General features: G+C 53.9%; 6 protein-coding genes across 6 annotated transcripts; 2 read left to right on the forward strand and 4 right to left on the reverse strand.

Annotated features, from left to right (window-relative positions):
- Positions 1-793: 793 nt before the first annotated feature.
- Positions 794-1,952, forward strand: UCRPA7_7387 (putative nadh:flavin oxidoreductase nadh oxidase family protein; the record flags this gene model as incomplete). The annotated part of the gene is made up of 2 exons (XM_007919924.1): positions 794-914; positions 967-1,952. 2 exons carry the CDS (start codon positions 794-796, stop codon positions 1,950-1,952), a joined length of 1,107 nt encoding a protein of 368 aa, XP_007918115.1.
- A 478-nt stretch (positions 1,953-2,430) lies between these two features.
- On the forward strand, positions 2,431-3,220 carry UCRPA7_7388 (hypothetical protein; the record flags this gene model as incomplete). The annotated part of the gene is made up of 2 exons (XM_007919909.1): positions 2,431-2,757; positions 2,921-3,220. 2 exons carry the CDS (start codon positions 2,431-2,433, stop codon positions 3,218-3,220), a joined length of 627 nt encoding a protein of 208 aa, XP_007918100.1.
- Positions 3,221-3,959: 739 nt separating this feature from the next.
- UCRPA7_7389 (putative transcription initiation factor tfiid subunit 14 protein) lies at positions 3,960-6,054 on the reverse strand (the record flags this gene model as incomplete). Its single annotated transcript, XM_007919917.1, has 7 exons — positions 3,960-3,986; positions 4,044-4,111; positions 4,173-4,565; positions 4,621-4,769; positions 4,838-4,872; positions 5,393-5,881; positions 5,998-6,054. The coding sequence occupies 7 exons, from the start codon at positions 6,052-6,054 to the stop codon at positions 3,960-3,962; spliced, it is 1,218 nt and encodes a 405-aa protein (XP_007918108.1).
- An 848-nt stretch (positions 6,055-6,902) lies between these two features.
- Positions 6,903-8,043, reverse strand: UCRPA7_7390 (putative ran-specific gtpase-activating protein 1 protein; the record flags this gene model as incomplete). The annotated part of the gene is made up of 5 exons (XM_007919908.1): positions 6,903-7,027; positions 7,078-7,206; positions 7,267-7,525; positions 7,614-7,769; positions 7,972-8,043. 5 exons carry the CDS (start codon positions 8,041-8,043, stop codon positions 6,903-6,905), a joined length of 741 nt encoding a protein of 246 aa, XP_007918099.1.
- A 1,034-nt stretch (positions 8,044-9,077) lies between these two features.
- On the reverse strand, positions 9,078-11,588 carry UCRPA7_7391 (hypothetical protein; the record flags this gene model as incomplete). The annotated part of the gene is made up of 1 exon (XM_007919919.1): positions 9,078-11,588. The coding sequence occupies one exon, from the start codon at positions 11,586-11,588 to the stop codon at positions 9,078-9,080; it is 2,511 nt and encodes an 836-aa protein (XP_007918110.1).
- Positions 11,589-14,470: 2,882 nt separating this feature from the next.
- Positions 14,471-15,423, reverse strand: UCRPA7_7392 (putative phosducin protein; the record flags this gene model as incomplete). Its single annotated transcript, XM_007919910.1, has 2 exons — positions 14,471-14,719; positions 14,779-15,423. 2 exons carry the CDS (start codon positions 15,421-15,423, stop codon positions 14,471-14,473), a joined length of 894 nt encoding a protein of 297 aa, XP_007918101.1.
- Between the last annotated feature and the right edge of the window lie 1,650 nt (positions 15,424-17,073).

Below are 17,073 nucleotides of genomic sequence, written 5' to 3' on the forward strand. Positions count from 1 at the left end.
TACTGTCGTTGGCTGCGACACCACCACCATCTCGGCTGCCCATCGCTAGTTTACCCCCTTTGGAAGCTAAGAGGCAACTATGCTGAGATAAAGGAAAGGAGAAACATAGTACGAGAAGTGACAACGATCATGACATCGGAGTAAAACGTGTATAGCTTTCCTAGATTCGCGGCGCTTAAGTGAAATGGTTTCCACCTACATCGGAAAACGTTTTGAGCGACCGTCACTTCAGAATCCTCCCAAAGACAAATCGACTCTCGTCAGCGCGTGTTCTAACGGAACGAGCATGGCGATTTCGAGGCCCACTTCCCGATGAAGCACTGGCAGGCGTAGGTCTGTAGGCTAGTTGCCTCCTAGTGTAGATCGGTAAGTTTTGTGCCGACATCCCTACGCCGAGCGATGTCAACGGCGGGTGGTTAGCCAAAAGACGATCCAGAATAACGCCATTGACTAACAGCAGAGCGAGAGGGCGGCTTTCGGCTTAAAGAGCATGTGTTCTAGAAGCTATTAGTGATCTTCGGCGACCCTGCAACAGTGTACCGGCCGCCAAGGCTGAAGCTTCCCGAAAGCCACACCTTGCTCCGCGCTTCCAACGTGCCGGTTCGCTTATCGTGATGGAACAAACAGCTGCTTGAGCAGATCGTATCTTAGATCGAGAGAAGTTTATTCTGTCTATACAATCTATCGCGCACAGGGCGCAGGAGAACATCACAAGGGCCAGTTCCGATCTCTCAATTCGAAGAGTTGCGCGCAGTTACCAGAACTGTTCTGGAAGATCAATCGAATACCAACCATGACGAAACTCTTCACCCCTCTCGACATCGGCCCTGTCAAGCTGAAGCACAGGGTCGCAATGGCGCCCCTCACACGTTATCGCTGCGACGATGACTGGGTGCCACTGCCCATCGCCAAAGGTGCGCGAGCCTTCCTCCGGTGTAAGTCGATAAGGTGCTGACTGCGTCGCAGAGTATTACACGCAGCGGGCTTCCGTCCCCGGCACGCTCCTCATCACCGAGGCGACATTAATATCCCGCCGCGCCGTCGGCAGGCTGAACGTCCCCGGCATCTGGAGCGAGGCGCAGATCGCCGCGTGGAAGGAGATCACAGACGCCGTGCACGCCAAAGACTGCCGCATCTTCTGCCAGCTATGGCATCTCGGACGGGCCGCCCGCGCAGACGCCGCCGAGGTGGCGGGCACAAGAGTGGTGTCCTCCAGCGCCGTGCCGGTGGACAGCAGCTCGCCGATCCCGCACGCCATGACCGAGGAGGAGATCTATGAGACGATCAGTGATTACGCAGAGGCGGCGCGCAATGCCGTGCAGAGGGCGGGCTTTGACGGCGTCGAGATCCATGGCGCGAATGGATATCTGTGCGATCAGTTCCTGCAGGATACCTGCAACCAGCGCACGGATGGCTGGGGCGGCAGCGTCGAGAAGAGGGCTCGATTTGCCCTCGAAGTGACCAAAGCCGTGGTGGCAGCCGTCGGCTCCGACAGGACGGCGATCCGCCTCAGTCCCTTCAGCGACTTCTTAGGCATGCTGATGAAGGACCCCTATCCGCAATTCGAATACATCGTCAAAGAGCTGAAGCCTCTGAAACTGGCTTACCTGCACCTGATCGAGGCGCGCATCAGGGGCAACGACGATGCATCGTGCGGCGAGGGCCATAATGTCAGCTTCCTGGTGAAGCTATGGGACAATGCGAGCCCCGTTCTCCTCGCGGGCGGTTTTACTCCCGAATCTGCGAGGAAAGCCGTCGACGAGACATACAAGGACTACGATGTTGGCATCGTCTTCGGACGATATTTCGTGTCCAATCCAGATCTTGTCTTCCGAGTGAGAGAAGGCATTCCACTGATAAAATACGAACGGACATATTTCTATACTCCAAAGGTCACAAAGGGGTACACGGATTACCCATTCAGTCAAGAGTTTTTGGCAGAGGCGGCATGAGAAGAGGTCAAATTACTGAGCTAGGCGGCCCCAATTGGGACACAGACGACGAACTTGGTGTACCTCTCTGCGTTGCATGCCTAACTTATAGGCGTTGCTTCCTCTAATATCATTGCAAGATGTATAAGTGCTGGTGGATCCTCTTGGTGTTGGTGGGTTTTACGCCATGAATCTTGGACATGTCGGTGGGATTATGTTACGTTGGGGAAATCTGTTCAAAATCTTGAATGAGGTAGCTCTCAAGTGTCACGATGGCTGATTGGAGTGATGGCATTGCGCGATCTCACTCCGATGGTGTCTGTACGCCGATGACTCAATGCCGAGCTAAGCTGCAGGAACCCTTGCATCAATACGCATATACAACAATTTGGACATACGAAATGACCTATATAGAAAGATTCATTACCATCAGTTCCAACAATTTGAATACACCGTAAGATCAATCGTGTGAACGTCTCAGAACCGCTAAACAGACACAATGACTTCACCGGTCGCAACGCCCTCCGCAGCCGAAATCACAAAACACCATGTCTACGACCCGGCCGGCATAGACCGCATCGCCCGGCGACGACCGCGCACCATCGAGATCGTCGAGCCGGACCCCTCGTGGCCGGCGGCCTACGCCGAGGTCGAGGCCCGCATCCGCGCCGCCCTCGGCGCAGACGGCCTCGTCTCCGTCAGCCACGTCGGCAGCACCAGCGTCGCCGGCCTGCCCGCCAAGCCCGTCATCGACGTCGACCTCGTCGTGCCGGACCCGACGCGCGAGGACGCCTACGTGCCGCAGCTGGAGGCGGCGGGGTTCCTGGTGAGTTTTTTTTCTTTCCTTTTTTTTCCCCTTTCCGGCCCGATGATGGCGGTGCATGCTCGTCTGTAGTTGGTCTCCAAAGCATAGTCTATCTCGCGTCTCCCGTGTACGGCGTTGTATCACTTAGTTCCCTAGCATCTGACACCCCGTCGCCCCCCTGAAGTTCATCCTGCGCGAGCCAAACTGGCACCAGCACCGCTTCTTCGGCCTCGAGACGCCCTACGCGAACCTGCACGTCTTCGGGCCAGGCTGCGCAGAGACGGTCCGGCACCGCATCTTCCGCGACTGGATCGCCTCCCACGAGGACGACCGCGCAAAGTACGTCGCCATGAAGCGGGCGGCGGCGGCGGCGGCGCGCGAGGCCGGGGAGACGACGCAGGGGTATAACGTGCGCAAGGAGCCGGTCGTGCGTGAGATCCTCGAGCGGGCGTTTCGGGCGCAGGGCTTGTTGCCGCCGGAGTGAGAAGCCAGATTGTGAAAGTGACTGTGCGGTAACTTGGGACCTTCAGCGCGCTTCTATGAACGTAAGAAATCGAAACGGTAGACTGGGCATTCAGATGAAAGCTATTTGATCTGTTGGTGAGGGTAATATTCGACAGTAGTGGCCAGTTGCTCCTGAATTCGCTTGAATTGATCAGGAGCGTTTTCATCATCTACAAAATGGCGAATCGGGGTCAAAAAAAAGTATCAGAGCCTCACAGGGACGAGACGGCCAACAATTTGCAAGAGTTCTTTTTAGGATGGCAACCTATTTACTCCATACACACAGAACGACCAATGAATTTACCTTCCTACCATCCATCCGTCCGTCCATCCATTCGTCTAACCAGCAAGCCAAGCCTCCCTGTCTGTCTGCCTGCCTGCCCTTCCGTTTCGTTTCGTTGATGGTCAATACCATCGAAGACTGGTGTTGCCTCTCTACTTCACAAGCACGAGCCAAGCTGGTCGCACCTCCCCTTTAGGACGGTACGACCATCGTAAGAAGCTCGACTTGGTGAAAGAGGTGAACACGAATAGGAAAATTCTTGGAATATTGGGGGGCAATGCGTGTAGATAGCAATATTGTGTTGTGGAAAAGGGGTTGGGGAATGTGCCACGCAGTCCTGAGACTTTTTCGAGAGCCGCAACGCCTATGCAATGCCGAGTCGAGGATACGCCGGAAGGAAAGAAGTGCCTCCAAAGCTCCAGGATCAGACAACTCGTCACTCCTTGACAGCATTGACTTTGACCTGTTTGCGCTGTTAGCCATGCCCATTTGATTCAAGGGATCTCGCAGAAGTGCTCACCAGGAAGTCCCAAATCATCTTTCCCAGGTTGTCTGGCAGAGTGAACAGATCAACCGAGAACTCGCCAGCTGGTGGAAGTTAGCATCTCATCATCATACTTGAGGTCAAACAGCCGGGGATGAAAAATACCTTCAATGTTGTTCTGCATGTAGGTATCATCAGACTTGTGATCATGGATCATTTGGATCACCTGAAGGAGATCATCCTCCTCAAGCTTCGTCATGCCATCGGCCATCTTCTCGACATCATACGGCTTCTTCTTGTTCTTTCCGCCATCCGCCGCCTTGCGATTCTTGCGCTCCTCGTCCGAAGGGAGGGGGCCAGTCTCGCGAAGGACTTGCTGCAGAGCTTGGGAAGGGTTCTTGAAGGTGATCGGGTGAATCACCTCGTATGTTGGCTTGAAGAAGTTGAGATCGTGGATAAAGGTAGACTTGCCGCCCTTCTCGGTGGTGTAGCAGTCGATTGACATCTCAAACTCACCCCAGCCCTCATTCTTGCACTTGAACGGGGGCTCGTGGAAAGCTATCAGACGTGTGAGCGCGATGAAAATCTCACATTCGTTTCACTTTCCACTTACTCTGCACAGGATTCTCGAAGGACGGGTGAAGATTGTAGACGACTTTCGTGAAGCAGCGAGCAGGACGCTCATTGCCATCCTGATCCAGAATGTACAACTCAATGGTCCACTCCTTCATAGGAAAGCCCTCCATTTGCGGGGGTTTATCACTGTCCAACGGGTCAGCCTCATCGCTCACCCACGTTGCACCTTCCGTTGAAGAACGGCTGGAACTCACATATTGTGTTGCTCGGTAACGAGCTTGATTTGGCGCTGCCAAAGGTCAGGTTTCTTAGCAGGCATGATCGCGAGTGGACGATGATACATCAAATGCGTGTGTTTGCGCGCGCGAGTAGAATACGATGCAGGGAAGGGGAAGGAATTGGAAGTGATGCGACTGAAGCTGTCGCAATCTTGCTGGAAGGTTTGAGGAAGGTTTTGGTTGGGGACGAAAGATGGAGGTAAACAAGTTAGGGAGGCAGGAAGCTCCAAAAGAAGCTCCAACAGGCTTCAGAGCGTGCCATCCCCGTTTGTCCCACACCCCATTTGTGATGAAATTGTGAAGCTGGGCCAGGCTCCACTACGTGCTAGGAAAATGACATACCTCGACAATCATCTTGAGCTTAGTAGTACGATATTATGACAGAATATTTTCACACAGTTGCCGATTCCCAGACGAGTCGATACTCAATACACTCTTGCACGTCCCACTCCCAATCTAGTCGAGGTAGAAGCCACAGTCGCCAATGGAGCCACCTCAATGATAGCGCCGGCGAGGTTGACCCCGGCGTACAGACAGAGCAATCTCTCGGGCTCGAGCGAGAACAAGAAGCTGCGCCTCAGAGGGGGACTCGGAGAGGGTGGCGCCGCTCAGGTCGGGGTCCGTCAGGGCTCCCGAGCCGAACTCGATGGGACGATGGTAGTCGTCGTCCGCGGCGAACAGCAGGTCGACGAGGTCCGGGTAGCTGGTGGTGCCGCGGTCGGTCACGTACTCGAGCCGTCCGTTGAGGACAAACGCGTTGACGCCCTCCGAAAGCGCGAGCAGTCGTCCGTACTGGAGCTGCCACAGTCGATTGACGAACCGAGGCGGGGTCAGCTCGCTGATGCAGAGATGCTCGTCCTCTTTGGACAGACGATCCCAGTTCACGCTTCTCTGGAAGACGTAGGTAGCAGCGTCGTCCGATGGGCCAACCGTGAAGAACCCCTCAGCGTAGGTTCTGGTGGTCTTGCCGATAGGTATGTAACCTGTTCTTGTCTCGCCGGGGAGGATAGGGCCCGTTTCCTAGTGGAGAGGATTGCCCGTTAGTAAAGAGTACAATATTCGAACAGTTTGTGAAGGTGCGAAGATCAGCTTTTCCCAAAGCTTGGGCGATGGATCTTTGGTGCTGTAAGAGTTACCTCGTGGAATTCGAGAGGGAGGGTCGCATTCCCCTTCATCAAGCAGTGGAAGCTCATCTTGATTGGCGTTCTGGGCGGCTCTGGATCAATGATGTAGCGAGATCACGTGCAAGGCTTGTGGCGCGAGCTTGAAATTGTGGCGTTGAGGGAGAAAAGTGGCGCTAGTGGAGGTGGAAGTGTGGCGCTGGTGAAGCTCGCACCAACCTAAGGGGTGCCAGCCCCACTTTCGTTCACCCTCCACAAAACACCTTAAAAGGCACCATGCACACTGTTCACATGATATATTGCCTATCATTAAGGAACTACATTCCTATAATGGAGAAGCAAATGTCAATAGTGAAATATTATGTGGCTCGACATGCTACTCTATAATTTTTCATGGCATCATTGAATATCGGCAATGGAGTTCAGCATCATCAAGTACGCTTGCTACAATGTCATTCAAGACACTAGACAGGCTTGATTTCGGGCAGGAAGGTCATGTTATTTGGTCTATTTACAACTGCTCAAGGGCGATCCAGGAAAGCAGTCTACTCGATCAGGGGGACAGGTTGATTGCTATGGCCATGAATTCCATCCTTCCACTTCAGAAATACTCAGCCCGGCCCGCGCTAGATAGCAAAAGCCAAGCATCGTAAAAGGAACCATCACTTGACGGTTCACAGGAATCTCCAAACACAAGCGGGGGTAGGTTTGCATTCGTAGATGAAGTGAGCGTGCAATATGCCTGAGGGAAATGTGTTGTTGTTCTGGGTAAGTTTTTTGACGTGGGTGAAGGACAGGTTTTGGGGTTGTCTAAGTAGTCTACTGCCATAGAGGGGAATATGGCGATAGGCGTCTGCAGTGGGCTATACCCAACAATTATTCGGCACGGCTCGAGCTGGTGTTTGTCATGGCTGCAGTATTTATGCGGCCTCCTCAGTCTCCTTCTCGACGGCCGGGGCCTCATCAGCCTCGCCCTCCGCCTTGTTGAACAGCTCCTCATTCTCCTTCTGGGCCTTGATGAAAGCATCCTTGAAACCGTTGGCGTCTTGAACGTATGTTAGCATCAGCGCAAGTAATTATGGCAAGACCACTTACTCTCAGAGTTGGCAAACCGAATGGCAAGAGTAACGGCCTCAGGCTCGCCCTCGCTGACGTCGGCAGCGGCATTCCAAACCCAGCTTCGGTCAGAGCCGACGTTGGGGGACAGCTTCATCTCGGGGACGACTAAGAGGCGGATTAGCGCTCGCAACACTTCGACTCAAGTCGCAATAACTCTAGACATACTGTAGTGGTTGGCGCAGACCTTGAGGGTCTTGTCTCGGCGCATGACCAGCCGGGTCTTGCCGTTCTCCTTGTGCTTCAGGAGACGGACGTCGCCAGTGCCACGCTCCTTCCACTCGCTGGCCTCGCGCTTGAAGATGAAGAGCTTGGCGCGCATCTTGAACATCTGCTCCTCGGACTCCTCGTTGGTCTTGACGTCGACCTTCTCGGTCAGGCGGATGACGGGCTCGAAGTGGACGTCCTCAGACTCGGGGGCCTCCTCCTGTAGATAGACACACCATCAGCTTCTGTGCAGACGTGGCGACCCGGCAAGGGTCCAAAGAGAAATGAGTATGACAATGGAGACTCACCTCATCACCCTCCTTAGCAGCGGCAGCGGCATCACGCTGGGCCTTGGCGCTGCCAGAGTTGTCGCCGCGGTCCTCATCCTCGTCCTTCTTCTCCTTCTTTGCGCCGCCGCCGAACATGGAGAAGACGGCATTCTGGGTGACAGGGGTCTCGGTGGTCTGCAAACCCAACTGATTAGCTTTCACCCGATACCAATCTGATGCAAAGTCCAAGCGCTGTCAAAGGCTGTGGGCGCGTGTGGTGCTTCGACTGTTGCGGGAGTATCTGCTACCCCGCGACCGCCATTATGATATCAAGCGCCAAAAGGGCGTGGGGAGAGGACGACGATGCGCATGCAGCACGGTAAATGTTCGAACGCACCTCCTTGGGAGTCTCCTCCGCGACAGGCTTGACCTCCTCGACGGGCTTGTCGGTGTTCTCGGTAGACGACATGGTTGCAGGAGGTGGTGGTGTGGGTGATATGCACTGATTAGAAGAAGCTGTGCAAAACATGAAAACAAGACGTCAGCACATGTTTGTGCCTGTGGGCACGAGAGGCCAGCATTTTCAAATCTCATCGCAGCTGAGGGGAGATGGCTTACCAGATGTTACAGGCACAGCGATAAGATATGAGTACCTGGTGGTATTTGGGGAGAGTAATTCGTGGAAGAGATGGTGCTTCGGCCGTCGTCAAACGATGTGGGAGGGAGAGAAAGAAAATGGAAGCGTTGCCCCTCTCTGCATCAAGAGTGCAAGTCAACAACAGGAGCAGCCCGCAGCAGAAGCACAGAAAAAAAGGGCCCAAGCTGAGAGGTACCCCGCCGCCCAAATCAGGTGGCAATTGTACATCGGGCCGCACGATTGCGGCCTGCCCCTAGCGGGGTGCCATAGTGGGGGTTACTCAAGCGACACGCAGCCAATAGCACATACCTCCTCCCCACTCCCTTAGAAATGTACCGCCAAAGCCTAGGCTCAAGCCCCTGATTCTCAGATCCAAGTCAGTATTGAGCTGCAAATCACAAAACCACCATGGGGCATGGAATGAGGTCAAGTCAAGTCCAGTCACTCGTTTTCGATGTCAACACACAGTCCGGTCTAAAATATGTTTCGTGTTCGATAAGCTAGATAGGTGGGCGTTTAGGTAATCCAGTCGAGTCCATGTAGCGTAGATGCTCTCTTGTGCGAGACTTGACAAGTGCAATATCAAGCAAGGATAAGGCAGCGAACAGGACCTTCTCAAATCATCTTCAAGCAGCGATGACCAAACCTCCCTACGAACGCTGCGGCAGGTCTTGAGTAGAAGAGATGAATAGGGGGTAACATAGAATATGAATCCTAACGCAACATAGCAAGTGTGTCAATCGAGCAAGCCATCAACGCCGACCCAAGCCCTCTCGCCTGGGTCCCTAATCTGTCATATTCCTTGTTCCGACCATGGGTGAAAAATCCGTATGCAAACCACTAGAAACTCCCTACAATAGACCCTATTAGCCCCGGAGAGACTTCCACTTGTGCGTCAGTCCCTTCGGCTTCTTTGCCTCGCAGGACCCCTTACGCCAGGAACACTTCGAGGACTCAGCGTCCGCTTTCCGCGCTTGCTTAGCCTTCAGATTCTCCTCGTGCTTCTTCTTCAAGAATCTGCTCGCCTTACGCTCATACTCCTCGTACTCGGCAGTCTTGCCTTGCACTCTAAGCCACCAGAGCCTGGAAGCAACTTGGGCCTTCAGGATAGAAACATCCACGTCATCCCGAATGCCCTCAGCTGAGCGAAACTGCTGAGTCAATGCATCCTGAGCTCCTTGCCAGAGCCTTCCGACGTTATTAGTTTGGAATGTGTCCTTGACGCGGTCGACGGTCTCCGATGAAATTCGGGACGAGTAATCCTGCGCGGCTTTACCAGCGTCCTTGACGGAATCTGTGAATGAGGCAGCCTCGTCCTTGATCTTGTCGGCGACTGAATTCAAGACAGGGGCACAGCTATCCTCCACGACCTTGGCAGCATCCGCAGCTGAGCCAGCGAATTTCTTCGCCATCTCCTCCAATAGATCTTTGCCAGCTTCAAAGGCCTCCACAATGAGAGGTCTGCCAAAATCGACAGCAAATGTCTCGTTTATCTTGGGTTTCCGTGTGGTAACCACCGACACATTCAAGACGCCGTAAGCATCCTTCTGATTGATCTCGACCAGAATGCCTTCATCAATGGTGGACAGGCGGGACTTGACGGGATCCTTTCCTCGGTAGATGTCAATATCAATGGCACCCTTTGCCAGCCATGTTGTCTTGGTTCCCGCTGCGACCTTGATGAGGATCTCATTGCCGCTGTACATCTCAACAGAGCAAATAGTGCTCTTCGCCTTGGACTCCGAAGTGGCAGTCTCGGCCTTGTCAGACAAGAATCCACCGAACGGCAGAAGACTAATCGCCGACGGTTCTGCTGAGGTAATTCGCACCGTCTTGGTAGATGTCAGGTTGATTGTAACGGTTGCTGTCGCTGTTGAGGCGATGCTACTTGGTGTGGTCGATGACACAGTGGAAACAGATGCGGGGAGATTGGGTACAGGTGCTGTGTTCTGTGATGGGAAGACATAGGAGGCCAATAGGTTCGAAAGAACCACACCCAAGAGCGCGAGGATCACGTAAACGGCGCGGCTGCAGAAGGCATCCTGGAACAGGTCATCGAGCTTCTTGAGAATGCTGAGCTCAATCACTCTAGGCTCGGGCACGCTTTCACTGTCAGACTGCCCGATGACATCGTCAATCAGTTCCTCTGCCGTAGGGACTGGCTCCTGCAGCCCGGTGAGGTAAGCAAGGTTCCTGTTCATCTGGCGGTGGTCAATGTTCATGAAAGAGGCAAAATCAATGGGGAGCCTCGTCGGAGGGATGGGATGCTCGGGATCCCGGGACTCGATCGACAGGTGAACAGCATGAGGGTCAATAAAGTCTCGCCAGCGTCCAGACAGCGGCTGCGTGAATGTCTCCTTCTCCGAAATGAAGATGGAAGGGATGGCGTGGCGATTAGTAAACTCCCATGCAATATCCCGGGTCTTTTGGGTGGTCTCGTCATCGCTCGGAGTGCAGTAGAAGATAGCTACGTGCGGCAGGCTCCAAGCCGGCTGCAACTGAGCACCACCAGCGTCCAGGAACGATCTGTACTTCTTCTCGCCGTCGATAGTGAGACAGTAGACAATATCGTCCGAGAAGTGATCCCCTTTATACACCTCTTCTTCGGCAAGGGTGCACGGATCCACCTTGATCTGGTACCCTGACATCTCCATGAGAGCAACCTCGGGATCTTTGATAGAGCCGAATCCGACAGGCACGATGTTGTAAAGGCCATCCGTGTTCCTACGCACGGTCTTGCCGCTGGTGTAGTCTGTGGACTGGGAAGAGGTGATGGCGCGGGAAATCTTGTAGACAATATCTCGCTCTGCAGCCCTGTGGCCAACATATAGAACCCGAATAGGCTCACGAGTGCTCAGGCAACCCTGGGACATGGTCTGTCGAACAGTAGCAATGAGACGAGCAGGTGGGTTTGCAATATGGAGGTTGTCAGCGATCTGTGCCGTCTCTGTCTCATTGAAGTCCGTGATGGTATGCTTAACAGATATCTTGTCCAAGTATATCGGGCTGTCAGCCTCCTTGAACTCGATCGGCTCAAGCAAAGAGGTTGACTCAGCCTGGGATACATATCCCAGGTGTGTGGTAGCTTGCGCAGAGGGGCTTCCCAGAGCCTCGTCTGCATATCTGATGGAGGATGTATGTGATTGATGTTCTTCCTCTTGTGCCTCGGACTCCTCGTCCGATTCGGTCTCGTATGCACTATGTTCTGTGCCTGAGACACTATGCACATCGTCGGGGCGGGGGTAGACGTCGAGATCGGTAGAGTCGGCAATAGACTCGGTGCCTCGACCGTCGAGACTCTCGTCGTCTGTGCTACCGATAAGCTCATAGGTGGAGTCACCCATGCTGCTCTCCTCGTTCAAACTGGAAGGCGCCATGATGTCGGCAGAACTGGAAGATATCCAGTTCGCAAGCTTCTGGTTGCCTTGTGGTCGCGGGAAGCGAAGCGTGGGTTCGGATCTTGAGGTCGATGGTGGTGCTGGGCTCGGCTGAGACGCCGTGGTCTGTCGTATAAGAGGGGTGCTGATACCGATGTCAGAGGACTGTTCGGCCTGCGCTTCCATAACGAGGTGGAACGTGTTAGCCTCGACTTGAGGTCAAGTCATTCCCCAATAGCACATGCGTATCGGAGAAGAAGAAGAAGAAGAAGAAGATTATTATTATTAGGAAGCTGAGGTGCGGTTGTGAGAGAGTTTGAAGGTTCAGGAATTGCTGGTAGGCAGGCAGAGGCAATGCGGCGCCTGTGGCGGACGATGGTCCCTGCTGAGATGAGGGGTCGTTGTAGCAGGCAAGGTCGAGAGGTATGTAGGCACGCAAGGCGGGACAAGACGGGAATTGTCAGGAACGAACCAGGGAGGAAGAAAATGATAAACTGACTGCTGGCACAAATGAGATCTATTCTTGCTTTGCTTCTTCAGTCTCCTTTCTCCGCTGGCGGTGGTTCTAAAGGTAGAGGAGATAGATGGATAGATGGATGGATGGATGGATGGTGATCCGCGCTTGGGCAACCGTGGTGCTGCCTGTTGCTGTCTGGGAAGCTGCCTTATTACCAGGGCGGATGAGGTGGGGAACTCTGAGAAGGAACCAGGCAAGGCGCCACCTCACTCAGCCAGTCAGTCAGTGAGCCAGCCGGTCACGCACTCACGTTACGTCTCGATTTGCACTGACTGAATGGACTGAAAGAGGAGGGGCAATCCAAAGTCGGAGCCCAGTCCAGTCCACTCCAGGGCAAGCCGGTAAGGTATCTCGGACGTTATCGGGCCTTGTCTCAGGCGATAAGGCGACGCACCACAAGGGGGGGCCCGAAGATGAAGCTATGCTATGGTGGTCTAGGGTGGGATGCTATAGGAGCTAAGTTGCTAAGGGAGGACAAGTTGGCGCCGGGCTGAAACGGAGAAATGGAGGTTAGAGAGGGAATTGTGTGTTTGGTGGTGGTGGTGATGATGATGATGATGGGGGAAAGGAAGCGGAGGACAGCTGATTCTCAGAAAATACGAAGAGGAACAGGAACGGGAACTGACAAAGGCCTTTTGGGTAAGGTAATGTAAGGCAATGTCACATAATGCTGGCCGTCCGTCAGCCGCGGGATGATGGCTTGTACTCTCCTGTCTCCTCTCTCGCTCTCTTTTCTCTCTTCACCTATCCTATCCTCCCTTAAGTAGGGATTCTATTGACGAGATGGGAGGACAAGATGGCGCCTCAGGCCGGCTCATGTGAGACGTGTGACACACACAAAGTCCAGGCACAGGAGACGCTGATTGACTGCCTTATACCCAGATAGATAACATGCAGCAAATCCGTGTGGTAATGGGCGAGAAGGCAGCCTATGGGAGCTACCAAGCACATCTCTACCTACGGAAGAAGCATCTAATCTAGTCTAACTTGAGCAAACTAACCAAGCCCGAATTCTAGCATGGAAATGGCGGGGTGTTGGGTATGTTAGTCTGAGATGATGAATCCCTATCTTAGCCTTCCCCAATGTCCTAGAGCCTGACCTAACTGACTATCCCATACCCTGTATCCCAATCCAATGTGACTTGATATCGCAGCACGCCAGCCGTATCTATGTAAATGAGGGAATTCAAATGCGATAAGCTTCCACGTCCCTCTGGGTACGACAAATGCTGCTCTGCTCTCCCATCGAGACTGTTACTCCATGGCGGGGTAGATATGTATAGTTTGGCCTATGACATAGTCCGCATGATACCTCGTCGCCTTATCACACAATCAGTGAGTGCTAAGCGCGTGCGACCTATACATGTACCTAACCTACCTCCGTTAGTGCGGGGCGCCCACCCGCCTGCAATTGGGGGTCGAGGTAGGTACATACGCGTAAAGTGACACTTCAAGTGTTAGCTCCATTTGTATTTGTATGAGAAGGCTTCCGGCACTTCCAGAGCAACGGAGATGGCTCTTACAAGAAGGTAAGATAGTGTCTTCGAGTGTTTACAGGACTACATATGAGTATAGCGATTACCTCGTTACTCTCTCGTGAGTGGCTCATTGTTATCATCGAGTGGGACGAGGTATCGAACGCTTACGTGATAAAGCAGGTAAGCAGCCATAGCTCTCTACTGGATATCATGTGAGTAAGAAAGGGCTGCCCTCCGAGCGACTACCACCGGCAGTCATCGTTGACGTTCGGTCGGGGACTGACTACCTGCCCTACTTTGAGTTAAATGCCCCAATTCGGGATTCGAGATTCCAGACCAAGTGGCATGTAAGTCCATGTTCGCGTTTCCAGCTTCTCACACGCGAAAACTAGGTGAATGAATGATGGTATTTCCAACCACAGTTTCCCAGAATATCTGCAGACAAAATAAACTAACAGCCCCTTATTTGTACACTTGACCCTTGAACCCTTGAAGGTGCCGTGCACTATGTGCCCTCCCTTATCGTGAATGGTTATTATGCTCCTATTGGTATCATCAACGCAAAATGACCCGCGTGCCTGCGTGCCTGCTCATCATTGACCTCTCCCCCTACGGGTCAAACACCCATACACACGTACAGAACGCCAAAAACCAACCTTCCGTCTACCCATCCATATCAATGCGGCTCGGCTGATACCGTTGGCTTGTGTCGGCATACCTTGAGGTAAAGCCCGGATGTGTTCCCTATGAAGAACACTTACGCATGCTTGCTGACCAGGCAGTATGTTGAATCCGTACCAGACGCGTACTTATATGCATCGCGTATCTGTACTTCATGAGTGTGCTCCGCGAACTGGAAATCGCTACTCGACGATAACGCTTGCCGTTCACAGAATGCCGTGCCTCTGGAAGATCCTGCGCAGCGAGCTGCTGTCAAACTCTTCCTCGTCCGGGATCATCTCAATGAGACCAGTCAGGTTGGCAAACAGGTCGCCCTGGTTGCGGTACGCTAGCATAGCCGGTACACCAGCATTGTCGAACTCAATGTCCTCGTAGTGGACCTTGACAAAGTGCACCGTGGGATGTGTGCTCACCAGTGGTCGTAGAGCAGACTCAATGACATGTGATACATCAGACTGTTGGTAGAAGCATGAGTTAGTCGAGACACCATGTGCAGTAGGAGGAAGGCACCAACCTCATGGTCATACACAAAGACAACAACGACGGTCTCCCTGCCGACCTTCTCAATGGCATCGAGATAGCCCATGGCATCGACCTCGTCCAGCCGGCCATACATCCTCACACTGGGGCTCGTCCTCCTGTTGCGGATGGAACCCCCCTTGGACTCGGCCTCGAGCTCGCGCCGCCGCGACTCCCGCCACTGCTGCAGGAAGCTCTCCTCGTCCTTGTCGTCATCGCTGTGCTCCGACTCGCTCTTGTTGGCGGCCGCGCTAGCCAGGCTGTCCATGCCGAACATGCTCCTCCGCACCGCGCGGACCCTGTTGGTCCACTTGCTGCGGCGTGCCTCCTCATAGCTGCGCGCGTCGGCAATGACGCCCTTCACGCCCGTTGCCCTGCCCGAGTCGAAGCTTGCGGGCGGCAGCTTCACGCCCACGGAGGGGCTGGTGTGGTCGAACGTGGGCATGCGCATGGCGGCGTCGATCTGGGAGGAGCGGTAGCGGTCTTCCTCGTCCTCGTCGTCGTGGTCTCTGTCTCTGTCTCTGTCTCTGTCTTCCCGGGCAGCGTCGGCGCGGTCTTCTGGGTGTATCTTGTCCTCGTGGTCTGCGTTCTTGGCTAGGAAGTCTGCGAATTCCTCCTGGGCTGCGGTCTGGCCAGACATGATGGAGGAGGGTTGGCCGCGAGGGACGCAGGGTAGGTGACTTAAGTACCTCGTGGATGGCGGACAGGGCTGGTAGGTAGGTAGGTAGTAGGTCGATGGGGACGAGGTACGTATACCCCTTAGAGTAGCAGCTAAGGCGAGGTACCTGGGAGAGGTATAGGTCAGGGCTGGAATAGTAGGTCGGGTGGCTGCCACGTTATTTTGGAGAGTGGCAGGCGGTTACAGGAGGCCAATCAACAGCGGAACGGGCGAGGTAGGTGGGCAGTTCGTGTATGCCGACAAGGAGAGGGCTAAAAGGGACTGCAGCTCTTGGGGGGGTGGTCCGGAGTCAGATCGGGAGTGGGACGGGAAATGCAGTTCAGATCAGCAGGTCCGGTGTCCCTGTTGCTGAATGGAGCTGCTGGGTAACGTTATGGGTAGAGTAGGCTGAGTAGGCTTCGAGAAGCAGCCGGACTGCCCGTAAACCCTGACTTGTGTCAGACTGTTTCAGGATCAGCACGACAGTGCAGGTATGTGGCGCGAGGGAAGCAGTGGGGGGAGGAGAGGATCCGATGGGCCAAGAGGGAACAATGGATAGAAGGAAACGAGGCAGTGAGCAGGGAAGAAGCTCGACAATAATGCAAGCAACAATTCTTCGAGCTGTGGTCGGTCTGACACGTAGACAAAGAAGGGGGGAAAACGCGGTGCTGGTGGTGTTGAAGATGGTGGTGTTGAAGATGGTGGTGTTGAAGATGGTGGTGGATGCTAATTCTCGAAGGCGGCTTGAAGAGTCCAAGTCGAGGTCAGAACGTGCAGCAGCGTGCGTCGTGCAGAAGGCGGGTGGGCGGACGGGCTGGCTGGTTGGCTGACTGGCTGCTCACTTAGGTAGCCCACCAGCCCACCTGGCTAATCGCCGCGTGGGAGACTAGGATTAGCAGGCCTGAATAATGCGCCAACCCAGCAGGGATCAGGAGGGTCCAGAGTGCTGGGCAGCGCTGGGGACCCCCTTACAACATCGTCAAACGGGTACTATGTAGAGAGAGGGCAGGATCGAGATACTGGAAGGGTTCGGCGGAGAAATATGATTCGACAGTGGCTTACCTCTAGTCCACCTGCCAGGGAGGTAGGGCAGTAGAGCCAACAATGTCTCTCTTCAGCCGGAGCGGAGCTGTTGATATGCCTCGAATAGGAGATGGTGTCGAGATGGTTCGACGAGGAGGAGGATGAGGAGGAAGAGGAGGGGTATCAAATTGATCAAATGTAAGTAGGTATCTATCTATCTTTTCGTCCTTTATTGCAGGTCGGAGAGTTTGTGATTATGGGTGGATGGGTCCCAATGGGTCCCCCGTCAGCGTCTCTTGCTGGAACGTCCAAGGTGGTCCCTTGGAAGAAGAAGAGAATTGCCACGACGAAGAGGAATTGCCAGTTCCAGGATGACGAGTGGGATGTGATGTGATGCGATGTGCCCAGGTGACCACGCTCGCTCTTAAGTGAAGAGCGCTATTAGGAGTCGGGCCCAGGTATACGGTAGCAGCAGCAACAGCAAAAAGCAATCATGTCTCATTTGACCCGCTCGAGCCTCCTCACTATTAAAATACAAGACGAGAACAATGTTATTGTGTCTAATTGTGTAGCTTATTATTAGGCATGTATGTTCTTGTCAGAGAAACC

This window comes from Phaeoacremonium minimum (genome assembly GCF_000392275.1).
Source record: "Phaeoacremonium minimum UCRPA7 unplaced genomic scaffold PA7_03_scaffold_520, whole genome shotgun sequence".
Taxonomy (NCBI): Eukaryota; Fungi; Ascomycota; class Sordariomycetes; order Togniniales; family Togniniaceae; genus Phaeoacremonium; species Phaeoacremonium minimum.